Below are 18122 nucleotides of genomic sequence, written 5' to 3' on the forward strand. Positions count from 1 at the left end.
GTAAGAGTCATGCTGTCATAATATTGCTTTGAAGGTGAAATGACCTGGTAAAAAAAAATAATACACTTCTCATTCTTTATCTTTACTGTGGCCAGGAGGGCAAACAGGAAATTTCAGATAGAAATCTCTCAATGACATGCAGTGCTTGTCTTTTACAAGGCTGATTCATATTTGCTTTCTCATAAAGCTGGAGGATAATGGCTAAAATAATTTTATTTAGCAACATACTTTGTCTGCTCTGGACTATTAATCATAGTGCTTGAGGTTGATTTGAAAAGTGACATCATTTCATTGTACTTCTTGCCTCTGATGCAACGTCTCTCTGGACTACTTACGGCTCCAGTTCCCATTTGAGTAATGTTTCATTAAGTAACAATTATGTCTGGTGGTATTGATCAATTAATCATGTAGTATAAAAGAGATTTCCTTCTGAAGTTACTAGACTACAAGGTGATGCCGTAGATCAAGTGATTTTTACTTCTGAAAGAAGCAAATTGTTATACAGTTGAGAATGTGAAACCAGCAAATCTCAAAGGTTGAAAAATAACCTAAATGACTGATGATCAGCTTTGTCATGGTTTAATAATCTGCCAGCAAGTTAATCAATCAGGACTGATTGCATCCATAATAATTATGGCAACTAGATGCATAATATTAGTCAATCATTTAGCCATAGTGTAGTAGCATTTTTAAATGAGGCTGATGAGTTTAATTCTCTTTTAAGGCATTCTTTTTAAAGGCAATGTTTTGATCTACAAGATCTTCTACAACCTCCTGGAACAACAAATGTGAAATGATTTTGTATCGTATTTTTCGAGCTAATAAATTCATTTATTAACAGAAGAGAACTCACTAGTTTCAGTTTCCCAGATTTGATCCATTTACTTGCCAAATAATTCACCAGTTTCTGCTTCTCACATATGAATATTTGCTGCTTTCTACTGTAACTGCAATAACTGTAATTATTGTCTTGTAATTTTTTTTAGAGCTAAAACAATTAATTGATCAGTTTATCAACAGAAATTTGTCTGCAACAATTATGATAGTTGATGAATCATTTAGTTTATTCATTAAGCAAAAAATGCCAGCTTCTTAGATGTTGATTGGTTGTTGTCTTTTATGATAATAAGTCTAATATTTTTTGAGGTTTGACTGACAAAGTAAGATATCTACTGAGTTCAAGTAAAGTGTGATGGACATTTATTTCAATTTTTGGCAGTAAATAGACCAAACCATTAAGTGATGTATCCAGAAACTGATAAGATTATGAATGAAAATTAGAATCATTGGCAATCCTAGTATTTTTCTTTCACTACTTTTATATATACTGTGTCATAGATACAGCTGTGTGTGTGGGTGACGTGGGGGTTACCTTGGCCCTGCCTGCCGAGTGTATTCTAGTCAGACAATTTGTCCATTCATGAGGTAACGTTATTACAACCCTCCTCATGTACTGCTGTGAATATAGACTGGAAGCTGCCGCCTGGGATTCGACTGTGAAACATGAGGAACGGAGGAGGGAGAGAGGAGGGGGGGAGGAGGGAGGGAGATGAATAGAAAAATTGATCGAGAGAGCTTAAAGAGACGTCTTTTTATGTGAAGGATCATAGAGAAATACTGTAGCTGGTTTCCAAATTTAACTCCTCTGTCAGTGGTAAAGCTACAGTAGGTGGACAGTACAGTAGATGGCGCGTGTAGTAGGGGGAGATTCCTCACTATCACTTTGTAACTCGCTACATTTTCTCACATTAACTGATTCCCCCATTGGGTCCCATTGGCTGTGGCTATCAAGGCTGAGGTGTGTGGATTGTAAAATGGCTGACTGTGGCTGTAGCTATGGAGGAAGGAGCTCAACCCGTTGGTAGGGAGGGGAAAGAGTGTGTGTGTTTGACGTGCGCGTGATGACTGTCTAGACAGAGTGCCCATGTGGTGCAAAAATGTGCCCTAGGCCTGAAGCCAAGGCAATTCGGGAATGAACCTGTCCTTATCTGCCCGCGTGTGTGTGTTTGTGACTCTGGCATGACTAGTCTGGCTGATGCTTATCAGTGTGCTTGTCTGGCTCTGTTCTTTCTCTTTGTGTTTGGAAAGAGGGAGGAACAGGTGTGTGAACTGTGTGCGTGTGTGTGTCTGAGGGAAGGCACAAAACGGACAGACAGTCACATGTTGTCTGTTTGTCTCTTCATCTGTCTCGGCTGTCTGCCTTTTTTTTTCTTTCTGTTTACCACATCCACCTGTTTTTCTAACCGTCCACCTGTCAGACCCGTCCTTGTCTGTTCCCCACTCTGTTTTATTGCTGCTTATCTCTTTTGTTTAAGGTTTGAGTGACAAGAAAATAAGCAGAGTAATCTTCTTAACACATGTATACATTAGGAAATACAATATTTTTACTTCTCCCTTTAAGTGCTAAGTGAAGGGTCATTGAGTAGAAGCCAAGAAAAGATTATCATCATCTCTTGACTTGAAGCGATCAATGAATTTGCCCTCTATTCAAATATGCTTTTTCCATTATTCCAATATACACAAGTGTAAGATGACTTAAGCATTCACAGTAGATAACTCGCCAAGGGCTAAACTTATAGAGTCTGAAACAGTCATCTCATTTCACAGTGTTGAGTTAATTAGAGAGTGTCTACCTAAAAAAGTGTATTCCTTTAAATGCCCCACTTTTCTGCCTGGTTCCCTTGTGGGCTGTTATTGATTTGGCTGCTGAAACAAAGTGCAGCTCCCAGTCCATGGATAAATGGCTTATTGGATTAAGAACTCCATATAAAGGCCTCTAGTTTCTGTGTGTGTGTGTGTGTGTGTAAGTCTGTGGGTGGGAGTGGCAGGTGGGACCACCAGAGCACTAAAATACACACAAGACTAGATCCCAAAAGACAAGACACAATTTTTTATGCAAAAGATCAAACATTGTTGGGGAAAATTTGAGGTATATGAGTTTAAAGGGATAGTTTGGATTATTTAATGTAGGGTTGTATGAGGTTATAGAAGTCAAATATTGCTCTCTCCAAATTAACCAAACTCCATAGGAAAAACCTGTTATTTTACTTTGCAGAACGCACTAAATATAGTGTACACTTAAACTGATTTTTTTCTGTGGACAATTTATGTGGCTGAAATACCTTTTCTTGCAGACCCTGTCCACATAAGTTCATTGCTGAGCTTCCGTGCTGATGCCCCTCTCAGCTTCTCCAAACTGGAGGTGTGCCAGCAGGCATCTACTGTAGCTAATACACTGACTATCGAGGAGTACCACATACCATCCCCACTTAAAATAATCTGAACTATCCCTTTAAATAGACAGAAACAAGTTTTTGTGACACATTCAAGCAGGCAAGAGGCTTCAGCATCTCGTTGCATGGTTCAGTCCAGGAAGTATATATATCTGTGTATCTGTAGCTGGATCTTTGACACAGTTGAGGACTGCAGTAGAACAGGATGTGGTCTAGAAACAGACAGGGTGTGACTGACTGTCTCTGTGAGTGTCTGTGCATGTGTGTGTTCCTCCTTTCCTCTCTCACTGCTGCTGTCTGAGGCAGAATAAAAAAGGCACCCAAATAAAGGCTGTTTACTTCCTCCTGAGAGAGGAAAAAGGAGAATGAGCTGCATTACTCCGTACTCCTCTGCTGCCCGTCACTACCCCCTCCTCCCGCCACCCTCCTGAATGCCAAGCTCATGAATGACTCAGAGGGGGAGGAGGAGGAAGAAGAGGGAGGAAGAGGGAGGATGGGTGGCACAGCTATGTTTTGTGTGTCCCTGTCCCACGAGCAAGATTGTAGCGCTCGCCTGGGGTTTGTTTCGGTTTCCATACACGACCGCTGATGTCTGAGAGTTTCAACAGATGTGAAGACAATTGGGCCCCTACAGTGTTTATGTTTAAGGGCACAGAAGGGATTTTAAATAGTTTTTAATAACAATCACACAAACATTGACACACACAAACAAGGCCTGTTGCTCTGGGATGAAAGGTCAGACCAAGGCTTGCGCACTTTTTATTGTGCCCTAGATAAGATTTGCCATTAGGCTTGTAGAGATTGTGTTTGTGTAAGTATGTTTATGAGTGTGTGTTACATCCTGGGCAGGGTTTTTACACCATTATTATCTCAGTAGCATATTTTCTCTCTTATTCTACCAGCTAAAAAAAGAGCACACTGATCTGGTGATAAAATGATAAACTCAGGCTGGAACTAATGATTGTTGTGATCAGTAACCATTTCATCTAAAATATTTCATTAACTAATGGAAAAATCTTATTGTAATGAATAAATACATTAATAAATGTTGTTTTGTTTTGTGTATGCAAAAATATTAAGTTTATAATGATATAGAATGACAAAAGGTCAATATACTAACATTTAAAGGTCCAGTGTGTAAGATTTAGGTGGATCTACTGGCAGAATATGGCATAAATGGAATATAATATTCACAAGCATGTTTTCACGAGTGTATAATGACCTGAAAATAAGAGTTGTTGCTTTTGTTACGTTGGAATGAGCCCTACATTCATTCTACAGAGGCTGTGGGCCCTTCTCCATGGAGGCCATCATGTTGACCGGCCTTGTTTCTGCAGTAGCCCGCAATGGACAAAACCAAGCAATAACTTTAGATACAACCTCTTGCATTTTTTGTGAGTTTCACAGCAACCATAGTTTCTCCTACATGCTTGGAAGGGGAGATTGAGATGCCACTAAATCCCACACAGTGGTTCTTAAATCTTTGTGACCATTAAATGTCATAAAATAATGATAAATGCATATCATAATAAATAAAAAATATCATGTTTTGTTCAAGTAAACCAAAAACTTTCAGTTTAAAATGATAAAGGATAAAATGTCAAAATAACTCACACGTCCCATCAGGCTCTGGAAAATGTTATGAGCATTTTACACACTTTTTTTTTACATAAACAATTAGCCTACTTGTGAATCACTAATCAATAATAAAAATCTTAAGTTGCAGTTGATATCAACTTATCATTTTAAGTCTAGTGGTATCTTAGAAATGTTCTCAGGATTCTTTACACTGCATTACATGATTCTGACATCATGTAATGCAAAACAGTCCTTCAACTGAAGCGACAATTTAAATTTCATTCATGAATTGTTCGCTTTAGGAGAGTGACATGTTCATCTTATGATTGTTTGGAAACGTTCTCTGCTCCTAAATTTTTCAAAGCAAGTGCCGATTTGCTCCATTGAAAATGCATCACTTAAGTGTGTGCGTGTGTGTGGGGGGATGAGCCTTGTATGTGTTTTATTATACATGTGTGGAGACAGCATGTGTATTTATAGCCTGTAACTCTGTGTGTGAGTGTGTGCATGTGTGTATTTCTACACACTGAGACAGCAGTCATCTGGAGTGTCCATGTGACTGGAGTGGAGAGACGGAGAGGAGGATAGCTTGACCTCGGACTTGTTTGTACTCTGTGTGGCAGTGTGTCAGCCTGTGTGTATGCATCTACTGTTTGCTTAGATGCATATAAATTACACTTTACAAAAAATAACAAAGTAAAAATGATTCCTGTCCTTGTCTGTGGGTACGACCAGACTGACATGAGCTGAAAGAGACTCACTTATAGACTTTGCCGTCATTTGCTATAAAGAAATTGGGTATCTGTCAAATTTTTGTGGAGACGGAAGCCTTCACCCCATATCACACATCAACTCTTCATGAATGATATGGCGCAGCTTTCGCTAGCTCAGCCAATTATGTAATCTAACGCTGTGAGAGGAGTTTCATTTTTAGCTTAAAATTGAAAAAGAAAAAAAAATCACAAAATGCACAAGCTGAAAATGACACTTTTTTAGATTATTGCTCACAGGAATGTCAGCCTCTATTTCAAATGACCCTTGGCTGCAAAAAAGAGAATAGGGGCAACAAGTATTCCTGGTGTAAATGAGATGTTAGTGCTTTTTGCAGTGAGAAGCATAGATGGAGCTCATGGTAGAGAAACACACACGGCTGCTGCTGCCACTGAAGTGCTCCGCCTGCATTTGCCAGACTGTGCATGCTACTCTACGGTCATGGGCGTCTGTATAGTAGAGTGCCTGCTTGTTATTGTTGGATTTAACAGCACTCAGGCTCAACAGACACACAGAAAACACTTTCTGCTCCATTAATGCGTCTGCTGGAGAAATGTCACGTGTGCTAATGGTCTAGGGACCAAACTGAAGCTCTGGAAATGGGTCATTGTAAAAGTTCACATGGCCCTGTGTGTGTCTATGTTTCATCTAGCTGTTTAGTGCTGGGATGAACTATGTGTGTGTGTGTGTGTGTGTGTGTGTGTGTGTGTGTGTGTGGCTGCAGTGGCAGACAGACTGCTGGTGATTAGGAACAACAGGGCAGAGTTCAGCTCAGCGAGTGTGTGGAATGCTAATCCACATTGTCATACAGCGAGCTTCAGCCTGACAAAGGGCTGGAGACATACTGGGTGGGGGTGTGTGTGTGAAGGGTGGTGGTGGTGGAGGGGGCTGTTTGTGTGTGCACATGTGTGTATGTGTGTGTGTGTGTGTGTTAGTGTGTCACAGAAGCCGCCCAGATAAGAGAGGTGCTTCATTATTGTAGATTAGCAGCATGGTGTGTGTTAATAAAGCAGAGAGTTGGGGGTGGAAAGGTGGAACGGACAAGAGAGGAGAGATGGGCGACAGGAGGAGAGGAAAGCAGCTGTGTTGAAATGTGCAAACGTTTGCAGCCACACACATTCATTAAGGAATAGAGCAGCAGTTATAATGAGAAGCATTTCGTGTGTGCATGTGTACGTGTGTGCGTGTGTGTGTGTGTGTGGGTGTGTGTGGGTGTTGGGCGTTAAGCTGTCAACTGTCAGGTAAGCAGGAATTACAGGGAGAGACACAGGCAACCATTACTGGAACACACACATATATGTATGTTCTATATGTGCTCGCACACACACAAAAAAAACCCCACAATATCACACAAGCTTACATACACACACAGAGCTACCTTTTAATGAGCTGTCAGTTTTCTCATCCGCTGTCATAGAGGTCAAGTAGATGAAAGACCTTTGGATGACCTGGTGTTAATGCCAGTTAGGCCTCATTCTCTCCCACACACACCTGTGCAGGAGGAGTGCATATTTTAGACGTACACACACACACACACACACACACACACACACACACACACACACACACACACACACACATTCGGACAACCTTGATACTGGAGTGAATCCAGGCAGTGAGGACCCGGCCAGCTCGTCTCCACACCACTGCAGTGGGTTTATTGTTGTTTCTGTCAATTCAGCCTTCCCTCTGTCTCTGCTCTGTCCCATCATCCTGCTCTCTCCCTCTCTCTCTCTCTGCCTCCCCCTCCCCTCTTCTTCGTTCCCTCCTTCCCGCCCTCCTCAGTGCTGCAGTGCTGCCTTCTGGAGAAAAAAAAGGAAAAAACACCAACCACAAGCGCTCATAAACGGACGAGCCCCCTACTCTCTATACACACACAGTCAGATGCACCTGGCAACGCATATGGCTCCAGCCTATTAGATTTGCATGCACATGCTCATTCATCCATGCCTTTGTAAATAAGGGACTATCCCCTACACATACTGTACACATGAATTCACACACCCACACAAATCAGGACTAGTAGTAGCTGTTTTTTCTTCTACAATATTCTCATGTTTATGTGTTAAGTACGGAGCGTGAGCCAGGACATGTTTAGTTTAGCGTAGCATAAACACTGAAGGCAGGAGAAAAAGCTGGGCTCTTTCCAAACTTCATAATTACATCTACTAACACCTCTAAAGCAGACTTATTAGAAAGTTGTATTTTAGTATTTTAACACGTGTATGTATACAGGAACATTTGTGATTTTAGAAGGAGTTAAAGGAGGGAGAATTAATAATAGTACGTTTATCTGTGTGGCACTTATCAAAACCAGTGTTACAAAGTGCTTTACACATAAAACCCCACAACAGATTACACACTAATATATGAATAAACAGGCAGACACGCCATAAAACACTAAGGATAAAATGTAAAAACAGATGGCTCCATTAAAACTTTAAATAAAGCAATACAGTGTAACTCAGTAGTTTGGAATTAAAATAAAAAAAAGGGATAAGTCAGATACATCAGAGGGCAAGGAAGTCAGTGAATCTGACTAAATGTCAATGTTGTTTTAATAAATAGAAAATTATGAAATAAAGTGACAAAAAAATGAGATATAGCCTATAGATATTGAGACATAACAACTGAATAATTAAGATTTTTGGAAATAAAATTGGCTGCCAAATAAAGCTGCTGCCTAGTAGCTAATATAAATGCTACATGGCTAATAGCTATCTGTCACAGTCATTTGGCCGTATTGTTCTGAGGCTGTTCAGCTCTGGTAATGACAGTATCTCTTAGCCACTGATGTACAGAGGAAAATCCTCTGTGTCCAGCTGATGAAAGGAGGCTGTCTGTGTACTATGTCCAACTCTGTGTTTGTTTGTGTGTGCCTACTGTGGATAAACGTTTATAGATGGCCGTAAGAGACTAGTAAGTCAATTATTGATGGTTTCTACAACCTCTGTCTCTCTTTCACCCCTCCGTCTGCCCTCTGCTTTTGCACTTTTCTCTTCATCAAATTCCCTCTCTATCCTCTTTTCCTGATTCTTCTACTCCCACTTCCCTCCTTCTCCATCTCTCTGTCTGTTGCTGTGGGCTACCTAGTGGTTCATATTGCGATGCCGCTGGAAAGTCTCGTTCCCCTGGTTGCCTGTGCTACCTGTCAGTTCGGTTGAAAGAGTGTGTGCGAACTGCAGGCTGGCTGTGTGTAGTGTCAGGCCTGTCTGCCGCAGATAAGCATCAACTCCATCAGCTTGTGGCCTCTCGCTGAGCGTGTCCTGGATTTGCTCAAAAAACCCCACACACACTCAGACACACATGGACACACAACTAGAGGCAGCGCCAGAAGTATTTACTGAACACACATGGCTCAGAGGCTATGACGCTGACACAATGAATCATAAACATTCAACAGAAAATATGTCTTCACTTTGAGCAAAAGGCTCATTCTAGCTGTGTCGCATGTGCACTCAAGATTCACATGCACAGAAGCAGATAATGACAGGTCGTGTCGTAGCCATGTTGACTATCTGCGTGGCTTTTCTTGTGTTTTATTCATAGGCTCCCCTCAGTGGGATCATTCAGCCTCTACTCTTAACTAATCCATTTTCCTGCTGCCTTCGTTTTCTCTGTCACTGTATCACGGCCGACTCAGGCCATAGCTCACTCGCGCGGCTCACTTTTAATGCCATTCGTCTCCATTTACTATCTCTTGGATGTCATTTGTCTCTATTTCCTATCGTTTAAATGTCATTTGTCTCCATTTTTCCCCTCTGTGACCGTGGTGCCAGTTGTAATTTTTTATTTCTCACCACTTTCGTGCTCTCATTCCCACACTTGCTGACAGAATCAGTGCATCACTTCAGAGATTTCAAACTAATGTATTGTACACTGTACTTGATGCTGCCTTTTTCTTTTGTGTTTAATATTGGCTTTTTCCTTAACTACTGCCTCTCTCTGTTTGTTTTAGAAGGCAGTGGAGGAAGAAGAGAACCAGGTGAGGAAATCGTCTGCAGATCTCTGCTCCCCCAGCAGCAAGTTGGGCGATGCTGACCCTGCGAGAAAGGTCAGTTGTCGGCTCCCTCCCCTGTATCTGTCCATCCACCCCATCCCTCCATCACCTCCTACAGCTCCAACATCCCCCTCCCCCTCCTCTACACACAGGTCAGCTCTCAGGGTCACCACCCCCCACCTTGACTGACTGACAGAGACACACCCCCTGTTCAGTCATTCATAGCGGCACGCTTCTCCTCTCTGACCTGTCAGGAAACACACTCATACAGCTGCTGAAAGCCTCTGCTCTTCACCTCCCCCTATCACAGCATGCACACACACACCAACTTTATGTGCACATACACAGAAGAAGAAGCTCTTTATCATGATTATTTTTGCTCTCCAACACGTGCACATAGACAATCTCTCAGTTGATGCCTGATGGATGATCCCTCATCCACATGTATGCATGCATATATTAGCTTTATTAGATTATGACTCCGAGAGCTCTATGTGCAGTACAGCACATTCCCTTCTCTTCCTGCTGCGTCTCTCCATGTATTATATGTTTGTATGTGTGGGTGGATGTGGGTGTGTGTGTGTGCGTGGGCATGCATCTGATTGCCTTTGTGATAATTCATCTATTCAACTGCAAAATTATATGCTGAGATCAATAAATGTGGATTGAAGATGCCTTTCTGTGCCTTTGTAACCGTGACACAATAGCTCAAAAGACAGATGTTGCTATGGTGTGTGATATTTACGTGTGTGTGTGTGTGTGTGTGTGTGTGTGTGTGTTTGTGCGTGTGTGCATGTTGTTTTTCACAGGGGAAAACATCTCCACCTACTCTGGTGTTCAACCGTCTTTTCTCGGACATCAAGGAGGAGCCAGGACACCCCACCCTGGTCCATCCCAGGTACTACACCTTATGAACTTTAATTAAACAACAACAGTACACCATTTTAGGGTTGAAACTAAAGATTATTTACATGAGGGTGCCCCTATAGCTCAGTTGGTAGGGTGTGCGCACTATGTGTTGAGGCTATTGGTCCTCTGCAGTGGCTGCTGGTTTGATTCCCGCCTGCGGCACACTTGCTGCATGTCATCCCCCCTCTCTCTTTCCCCCTTTCCTGTTATATCTTCAGCTGTCCTATCTAAATAAAGGCAAAAAGGCCAAAAATAATCTTTAAAAAAAGATTATTTACATTATTGAATCGTCTGCATTTTGTTTTTCTGATTATTTATTAAAAAAATACTAAGACATGGACATTTCGTGTTCTCAGAGTTTAAAGCTCTATTCACATAAAGGGACTAGTATTACAAGGGGACCTTGTCATTTAAAAATGACTACCCTATATTTGTGTTTCATGCAGTCTGTATTTTACTCAAATTTACTGACATTATCCCACAGATATTATGCCAAGGTTTTGCTTAACATGGTCACAGAAGTTAGGTGCCTGTTCTTCAGGAGCCACATTAATTGTAGATAAGGTCAGACCACTCCCTCTCTTTGTCCATTTGACCAATCAGTGTTATGTATCAGTGCATCAGTCTCTCTCACTCAACACCTGTGTTCAGACAACTGAAGAGGACCACACTTTCCAAATTACAGACATGGCAGATTCGGACTGCATGAAAATCACAGATGACTTCTACAACTGTTACAAATTACTGGAGGTCCTCAGGTAATACTAGTCCCGTTAAACTGGTGTCCTCTGATGTCTTGTGTTATCCAACAAACAATCCGCAACCCCCATAATGATTTAGTGTTTATAAAGATATGAAGAACAAATCAACACATTTGAGAAGCAGAAACAAGGAATTTTGCTATTTTTGCTTGAAAAATTACTTAAACAATTAATCGGCTATTGAAATGGGACCAGATTCATTTTTGTTTGATCACTTTTTTTGGTGTTTTTTCTGTGTAGTGCAGTTATCTCTTGTGTATTTCACAAAAAGTGGTGTAAATTTTACTGATTTGTTGTAGGAATAGGATTTTTGTAACAGAATAGTTGCATTTAAGTCAAGTTTTAGTTGTTTTCTTGTCCTAGAGAACATTAAAAGCACAAGTTATTAAAAATATGCAGAGGTAGGTGAAATTTGCTTTAAAAAGCATCTATCAATACCTGAAGCCATTCCAGTTGCCCTGGTGTTATCTTTACAAACCTGCCTCTGTAATTATCAGAGTAATGTTAAGTTTCACTTTGACTTCACTTTCATTCTCAGTAAATGAAATTCAGATCCCTATTTGTTGGTGCTGTACTCCCTCTTCTGCTCTGTTCCCTCTTCGTCCTCTAGCCTTCATCACATGACACTCCTCTCACTCCCCCCTTCCCTGTTCATTGCTTGTTTCCTCTGTTCCTCCCTCCATCCTTCCTTGGAGCACACCAGCCTGTGTTTGTGGTGCTCTGATCACTCCCACAGTAATCTGACCCAGATTAAAAGATGGAATTTAGATGGTTTACGGCGCCATAGCATACATGTGACTCCTCTGACATACTGACTGTGTGGAGGCTCGCCAACAGGCCAGACAAACTGGCAGGATTAAGAGTTGTGATCACCTACCGGCAGCATCACATGATTGCTACATGAGTCTCAAACCAGTCAGGACTTGCGCAGACCAGTTTGGAGCACGTTGTTAGTAACAATGAACGTCGTGCCAGACATCCACAGCACTTAACGTCGTATTTGGGTTACTACCGACATCCATTAGCGGTACACTTGTCAAGTCAGAGGCAGGCTTACATTATTCAATCACATCTTAGCCGTTTCATGTGAAGGAGTTTCAGATTTGCAGTCAGGCGAGCAGAGCAGGCAGTGCTGCTTCGTTTCCATCCAGAGCAGAGAGAGGAGAGGAAGCAAGGCTCGCTGGGTAGTGCTGTAGTTTTTCAGGCTGAGCCCCACTGAGCTGTCATGGTTAACCTAGTTCACAGCTCCAGCTCTGTCTGGAGGGGACTGCTGGTGGGGGAGGGGTTCAAAGCTCCTCCTCTCCTCTCCTCTCCTCTCCTCTCCTCTCCTCTCCTCTCCTCTCCTCTCCTCTCCTCTCCTCCATCTATCTCTCATTCTCTTTCTCTATTTTTCCTCTTCTCCTTCCCTTCCTCCCCTCTACGCAGCCAGGAATAGACAGATAGTGTTGGCTCAGTGACTTCAGTGCATCTCCAGGCACTATCTCTCTCTCAGTTGTACCCACTACCTGGACATTCGTGATAAGCCGAAGGTCTGTTTAGGCTGAGATCCTGTAAACACATGATAAGAAATATCCATATTCCACACAGTGTGTTTTCAGCTCCTGTCTTCAGATGCTGCAGTAGTTACTGTAGGCTAAAACAGTCACCAAATGACTGTTGTGCTATTACTCTGATTTCTGCTGTTTTTATTGCTGCAGAGGTAAAAGCACTACATAAGTTATTGCAGAAATAGATGTTTCTTTATGTATATCTGCATCGCAAAGTCCATAACTCGTAATGTTTTACGATCTTTACTGCAAAGAGAGAAGTATGCCAAAGGTGACACCTCTACCATAATGGCTAGAATAACAAGAAGATGCTTGATTCAGTTTGTATGGAAGCCCATTTCCAATGTGAAGAAAAAACTCATTATTTTGAAAAAGTTTCTCATCATTATGACTGACAGGATCTTTATTTTGTCATTATTTTGATATAATAAGTAATTTTTTTTATAAAGTTTCTCATTAAAATGACTTACAGGATCTTTTTTTTTTTCATCTCATTATCAGGAATGGGCTTCCATAAATATGCACTTAATTAGCAGGAGGAAAACTTGTAATTAAATTAGTTTTCATTGCTATTTCAACATTTTATCTACATATGAAGTGAGTTCTGTGTTTAAATGTCTTCTCTTTTATCTCTGTTTCGCTCCCAGTTACTACCTGTACACATACGATAAGATGGTGGCTCCCAATGTGTCTCTGCGGAGGGAGGCTGAGATGAGCCCTGAGATGTTCGGAGCGCTGCTCAAACACCACTACAACCGCAGAGTTCTTGGTCACGATGAACCACCCATGGGTCAGTAATCAATACACACTTGCACTGATACAATACACAGAGAGACAAACAAAAATATGTTCATTGCATGCTAAATTACAAACATTTACCACATACCACTTTAGCACGCCATTATTTTCTAAACCAAAGCAATCAAGACTAAACTTATGAAACTAATTTTATTCCAAGGAGGTATAAAATAAGTGTTAGTTGCAGCTCTACAAATATTAACATCTGCTTAATTTAGTATTAGAATCAGTTTCAGGTCAATTGACTTCCATAAGCAACCAGATTTGATAATTAAATATGAATTATGATTTAATAAACACTCTTGTGTACACTGTATGTACACACAAACACGGCTGACACATGTCTACTATAAATACATGACACACATGCAGCAAGCATGAGTGATTTACATACACACCACATGAGTAGAACAGACATGCTGATCATGTTGTAGACTCAAAGAGGAGACACGTGTTCACTGTAAACATACGACCTAAAGTAATAACAGACATACTCATGCACACACACTTATTGCAGCCTGCAGCAATGCACATAATCATGCATTGACCTTCACATAAAGACTCTGGGGGCACCTGACTATTGATGAATAAGAGGGTTGGAAATGGCAGTGACCTCCTCTGCACTGTGTGTTTTTAAAGTGGTTATATTAAGCCTGCATTAATAAGATGTGTATATACAGAGAAAGAGGGGTTGAATCAGAGGAATGGTTTCCGTCTGCCATCATTACACCACGTCTGACTGCCAGCCTGTCTCTCATATCTCCCAGGCGTTCTGCTCCCCTTTTTTTCCTCCAACCAATCTGTCTCCCTTCCCTCCATCCTCCCTGTCTCTTTTTCCTGGCAGCCATCTCCACATCCCGTCCTCCCGTCTGCTCCTGCATTTCCTTCTCCGTCCATCCATTCATCCATCCTCATCTCTCTTTCTTCTCTGGCTCCCTTCATCTCCGCCTCCCTCACAGTCTGCTGTCACTTTTTCCCCTCCTCCTCCTCCTCTTCCTCTCTTCTTTTCATTGAATGGTTTCCTCTCCCAGCCTGCCTTTCACTCTCTTTTTCCTGCTTATTTCCTTTCGATCCACCACCAAATGACCCTCTCCTGTTATTTGTGTGCTTCTGCTATTATGTGTGTGTGCGCACATGCGCAGGCCAGCTCTAGTCCGTAAATGAGTGTCCTCTCCAGCACCAGACATGCTGCTTTCCTGTCACACACACACACAAACAAGTACATGAAGCTGGTAAACAAGCCTCTCTGTCACTCCCTTTCACTATTTCTTCTCTGTGAGCTTCAAACATGCTGTCTTCGCTGGCCTATACATGCACCACGCAGCAGCATCTGCACACATTGGTGTGTCTTTGTGTGTGTGAGTGTGACACTGCCTGTTTGATCCTTTTCCCATGATATGCACCTTAAAGGCCACAGTGAAAGGACCAGGCCGGAGTTTGAACAGAGGAGGAGCCCACGCAGAGCCGTGCAGCTCCCACACAAGGCCCTTTATTCCTCCTCTGTTCTCTCTCTGTGTGTCTGAGGGCACACACACACACACACACACACACACACACACACACACACACACACACACACACAGAATTTGTGAGTGTTTGGTTGCCATGCTGTGCTTGCATGTGTGCTCATGCTGCGAAAGAGGTGTGAGCTTCTATGAGGTTTGTGCGAGGGTGTTACTAAGCGTAGGCGGGAGTGTACACCAGCTCGGCTCGCACTTCCTGTCTTTCAACCACCTCCTCTCCTTTTTTCTTTTCTAAACTCCTTCTTCATTCTCCTGTTCTTCCTCCCTCCTCAGATCTTCACGCGTCGCCTCCCATCTCTGCTGGCGCCGAGGAGGCCAAATCCCAACGTGCTGCTGCTGCCTCGGCCACCGAACGGGAATGCCAAACCCAGGCAGTTTCCATGGAGACAAGCAGCCCAGGCTGCAAGAAAGCCACCCACAACCCCGCCCACACCCCTCCTTCTCCTCCCCCTCCTGCTCCTGCGTCGTTGTTGTCGCCGGTAAAGGAAGTAGCGGCTAAGGACACGGGCTCCGCCATGAGCAGTGCTGCAGCGGCAGTAGGGGGGCTGGAGGATGACAAGGACAGGATTGTTGTGGAGATCATGCAGATGTACAGCAGGCAGCAGGAGAAGCTCAACTCCACCCTGCACAAGCAGCTGCAGCTGGAAATGGTGAGTTAGCGGTGGGAAAGAACAAAGACCAAGATGAATGAGACCATAACTGTCCTCGCCCATTAAAAGTGTCCTTGACGTAGATGTGGAGGTGATGTTCACCTTCCATCGACCCCTCCATGTCTACCTCCTACCACCTGAGAAAAAGAGCCTGGAATGTCCAAAGTTTGGTATCAGATGGTTGTGCAGTTTGTGAAACAAGTCAGCCCCCAGTTCATTTAAATCACTGTGTGGAATGTTTCACTAATAAAGAACATATTGTATATTAATAAAACACTCAAGTTTAATTTCAATTTGAACATATGGAAATAGAGTTGACCTACATTATAGTTGTGTTCACATCTACTGATGAATTAAACCCCTCCAATGGGATTTGGAGAGAACTGCCTTTGTATTCTAAAAGAAGATGTTCACCATTAGAAAATATTGTTACAAAATGACTAACAGAGTAAAATGTCAACAAACTGTGCTTTTTTTGAAAATATTATTTCAATGTATGTACATAACACATTTACTTGTCTCTACCCCCTGGACTATAGCTCTAATCCCACTGCATGTGTTAAAGGTTACACGCAGTTTTTGAATCTGTCTGAATTTGGGCAGCAGGGTGGTATAAGTAGCAGAAGCCTGCATTTGAGTCCCTCGTTGTATCAAACATCTGACCTCCTTGTGGAGGGGCTGAAATGTAAAGCGTTTTTCTCTACAGGGGTCAGCGAAGTATCACATTATTATTGTTATTTCCCTTGACTTAGTATCTGTGTCTCCAGGAGCTGGAGGCGTTGCGCGGGGGCGAGGCGGCAAGGCTACGGGAATTGAGTGCCGAGCAGCGGGAGCTTCGCTGCGAGCTGGAGGCGGTGCACAGCGAGCAGGCGCGGCAGCTCAGTCAGGCCCGCCAGGAACAGCTGGAGCTGGAGACCCGTCTGGAGCAGCTCCGACAGCAGGCCTGCGCCTGCGAGCCGGGGGCACAACGCCAGCAAGAGGCCCACTACACTGCACAGGTACGGAGTAGAACGTGTGCATGTGCAGCACTGATTCTGGCATCAGAAACTGTCTGAGTGAATCACAGTGACATACAATATGCACATTGGCTTGCATCGCTTAACATATGGCTTTTTTTTTAAACTCAGACATTTACAGTGCTATGCTTCAATGGAAAGCATCAGTGCCGCTTTCTACATATAAATTCTAAGCATTGACAACCAATTAATTCATTTTCAAATTATTATGCAAGAATTTGCTGAAAAGAAATGACAACAGACAGAACAGTAAGACAGCAGTGTAGGATAAACAATATAATGTAAACTGTAACTGCAACAATTAGTCAATTAATAAATTAGTTGTCATCTATTTAAATTAATTGCCAACTATTTTCAAAATTGATTAATTGTTTTGAGTCATTTTTAAATCAAAACTTTTGGATTTCAGCTTCTCAAATGTGAATATTTTCTGGTTTCTTTAATCCTCTACGACATTAAACTAAATGTCTTTGGGTTGTGGACAAAACAAGCACTGACTGTTATGCCATTGTTAGACTATGGAGTTTTGATTAATAAAGATCAACAGATCATTGGTTTTATGCCCTGACAACAGTCATTTACATTTTCAAATTCCCTTTAAAAGATATGGTATCAAATGTATGTAACAGGTGGTAAACTATCCTGTGTTGTCTTTGAAGTGTGGTATTTTTTCCTTAGGACGTACACCAGATGCCACAAGAAGGCAGGAGCAGAGAGAAAAAAATACTGGGAGAATTTGCCAAATCTGCCTTTTGCTTCAATTCTTGAAATTAAGAGCTCCTTTTGACTGATTCTCAGTTGAATATTGAAATTTTGACACCCTCACAACAGTTTTTTCAACAACAAAAATAATCATTAGATTCAACTCTGATGTGACATGACATGACATATAACATATAACATGACATGACATGACAACATGAATCATTTATCCTATTTTAACTCCCTGAATTGCAGGTCTGCACTCAGTAAATACCAGCAGGCTCTCTTTTAAAAGTGAAGAAGAACTCTGAGATCACATATCACCCACATATTTCCACTAAGGCTGGTGCAGAGTTTCTCTACCAAACTTTGACACCGGAGATGTGGTCATAGTCTATCTGTGATTGAGTGTTTCCCAAATAAATCATTTTGTGTGCATGCCATGTCGTATGAGTCACATATACACAGACACACTCAGAGGCTTTGTTTGGGTTTCCACTGGACTTAATCTGGAGATAGGTTATGTGTTGTTGGCTGCAGTAGCCCCCCTCCTTGCCTGTCTGTTATTGAAGCTCCGACTCCTCCTGCTCCCCCTTGGCATCAAGCTCAGGATGTCTGCCAGTTAGGAGAGGGG

The 18122-nt window shown here is 42.2% G+C and overlaps 1 protein-coding gene across 1 annotated transcript in view; it reads left to right on the forward strand.

Annotated features, from left to right (window-relative positions):
* Positions 1-18122, forward strand: part of skila (SKI-like proto-oncogene a) — a 37430-nt gene that overhangs the window by 14758 nt on the left and 4550 nt on the right. Inside the window, exons 2-6 of the mRNA XM_084731340.1 lie at positions 9541-9636; positions 10392-10480; positions 13447-13589; positions 15394-15770; positions 16538-16768. Of these exons, the coding sequence (XP_084587466.1) occupies positions 9541-9636; positions 10392-10480; positions 13447-13589; positions 15394-15770; positions 16538-16768 (936 nt within the window). The remainder of the gene's footprint in view (positions 1-9540; positions 9637-10391; positions 10481-13446; positions 13590-15393; positions 15771-16537; positions 16769-18122) is intronic.

The sequence above is a fragment of the Lutjanus erythropterus genome, chromosome 12 (assembly GCF_056507025.1).
Source record: "Lutjanus erythropterus isolate fLutEry1 chromosome 12, fLutEry1.hap2, whole genome shotgun sequence".
Classification (NCBI taxonomy): Eukaryota; Metazoa; Chordata; class Actinopteri; order Lutjaniformes; family Lutjanidae; genus Lutjanus; species Lutjanus erythropterus.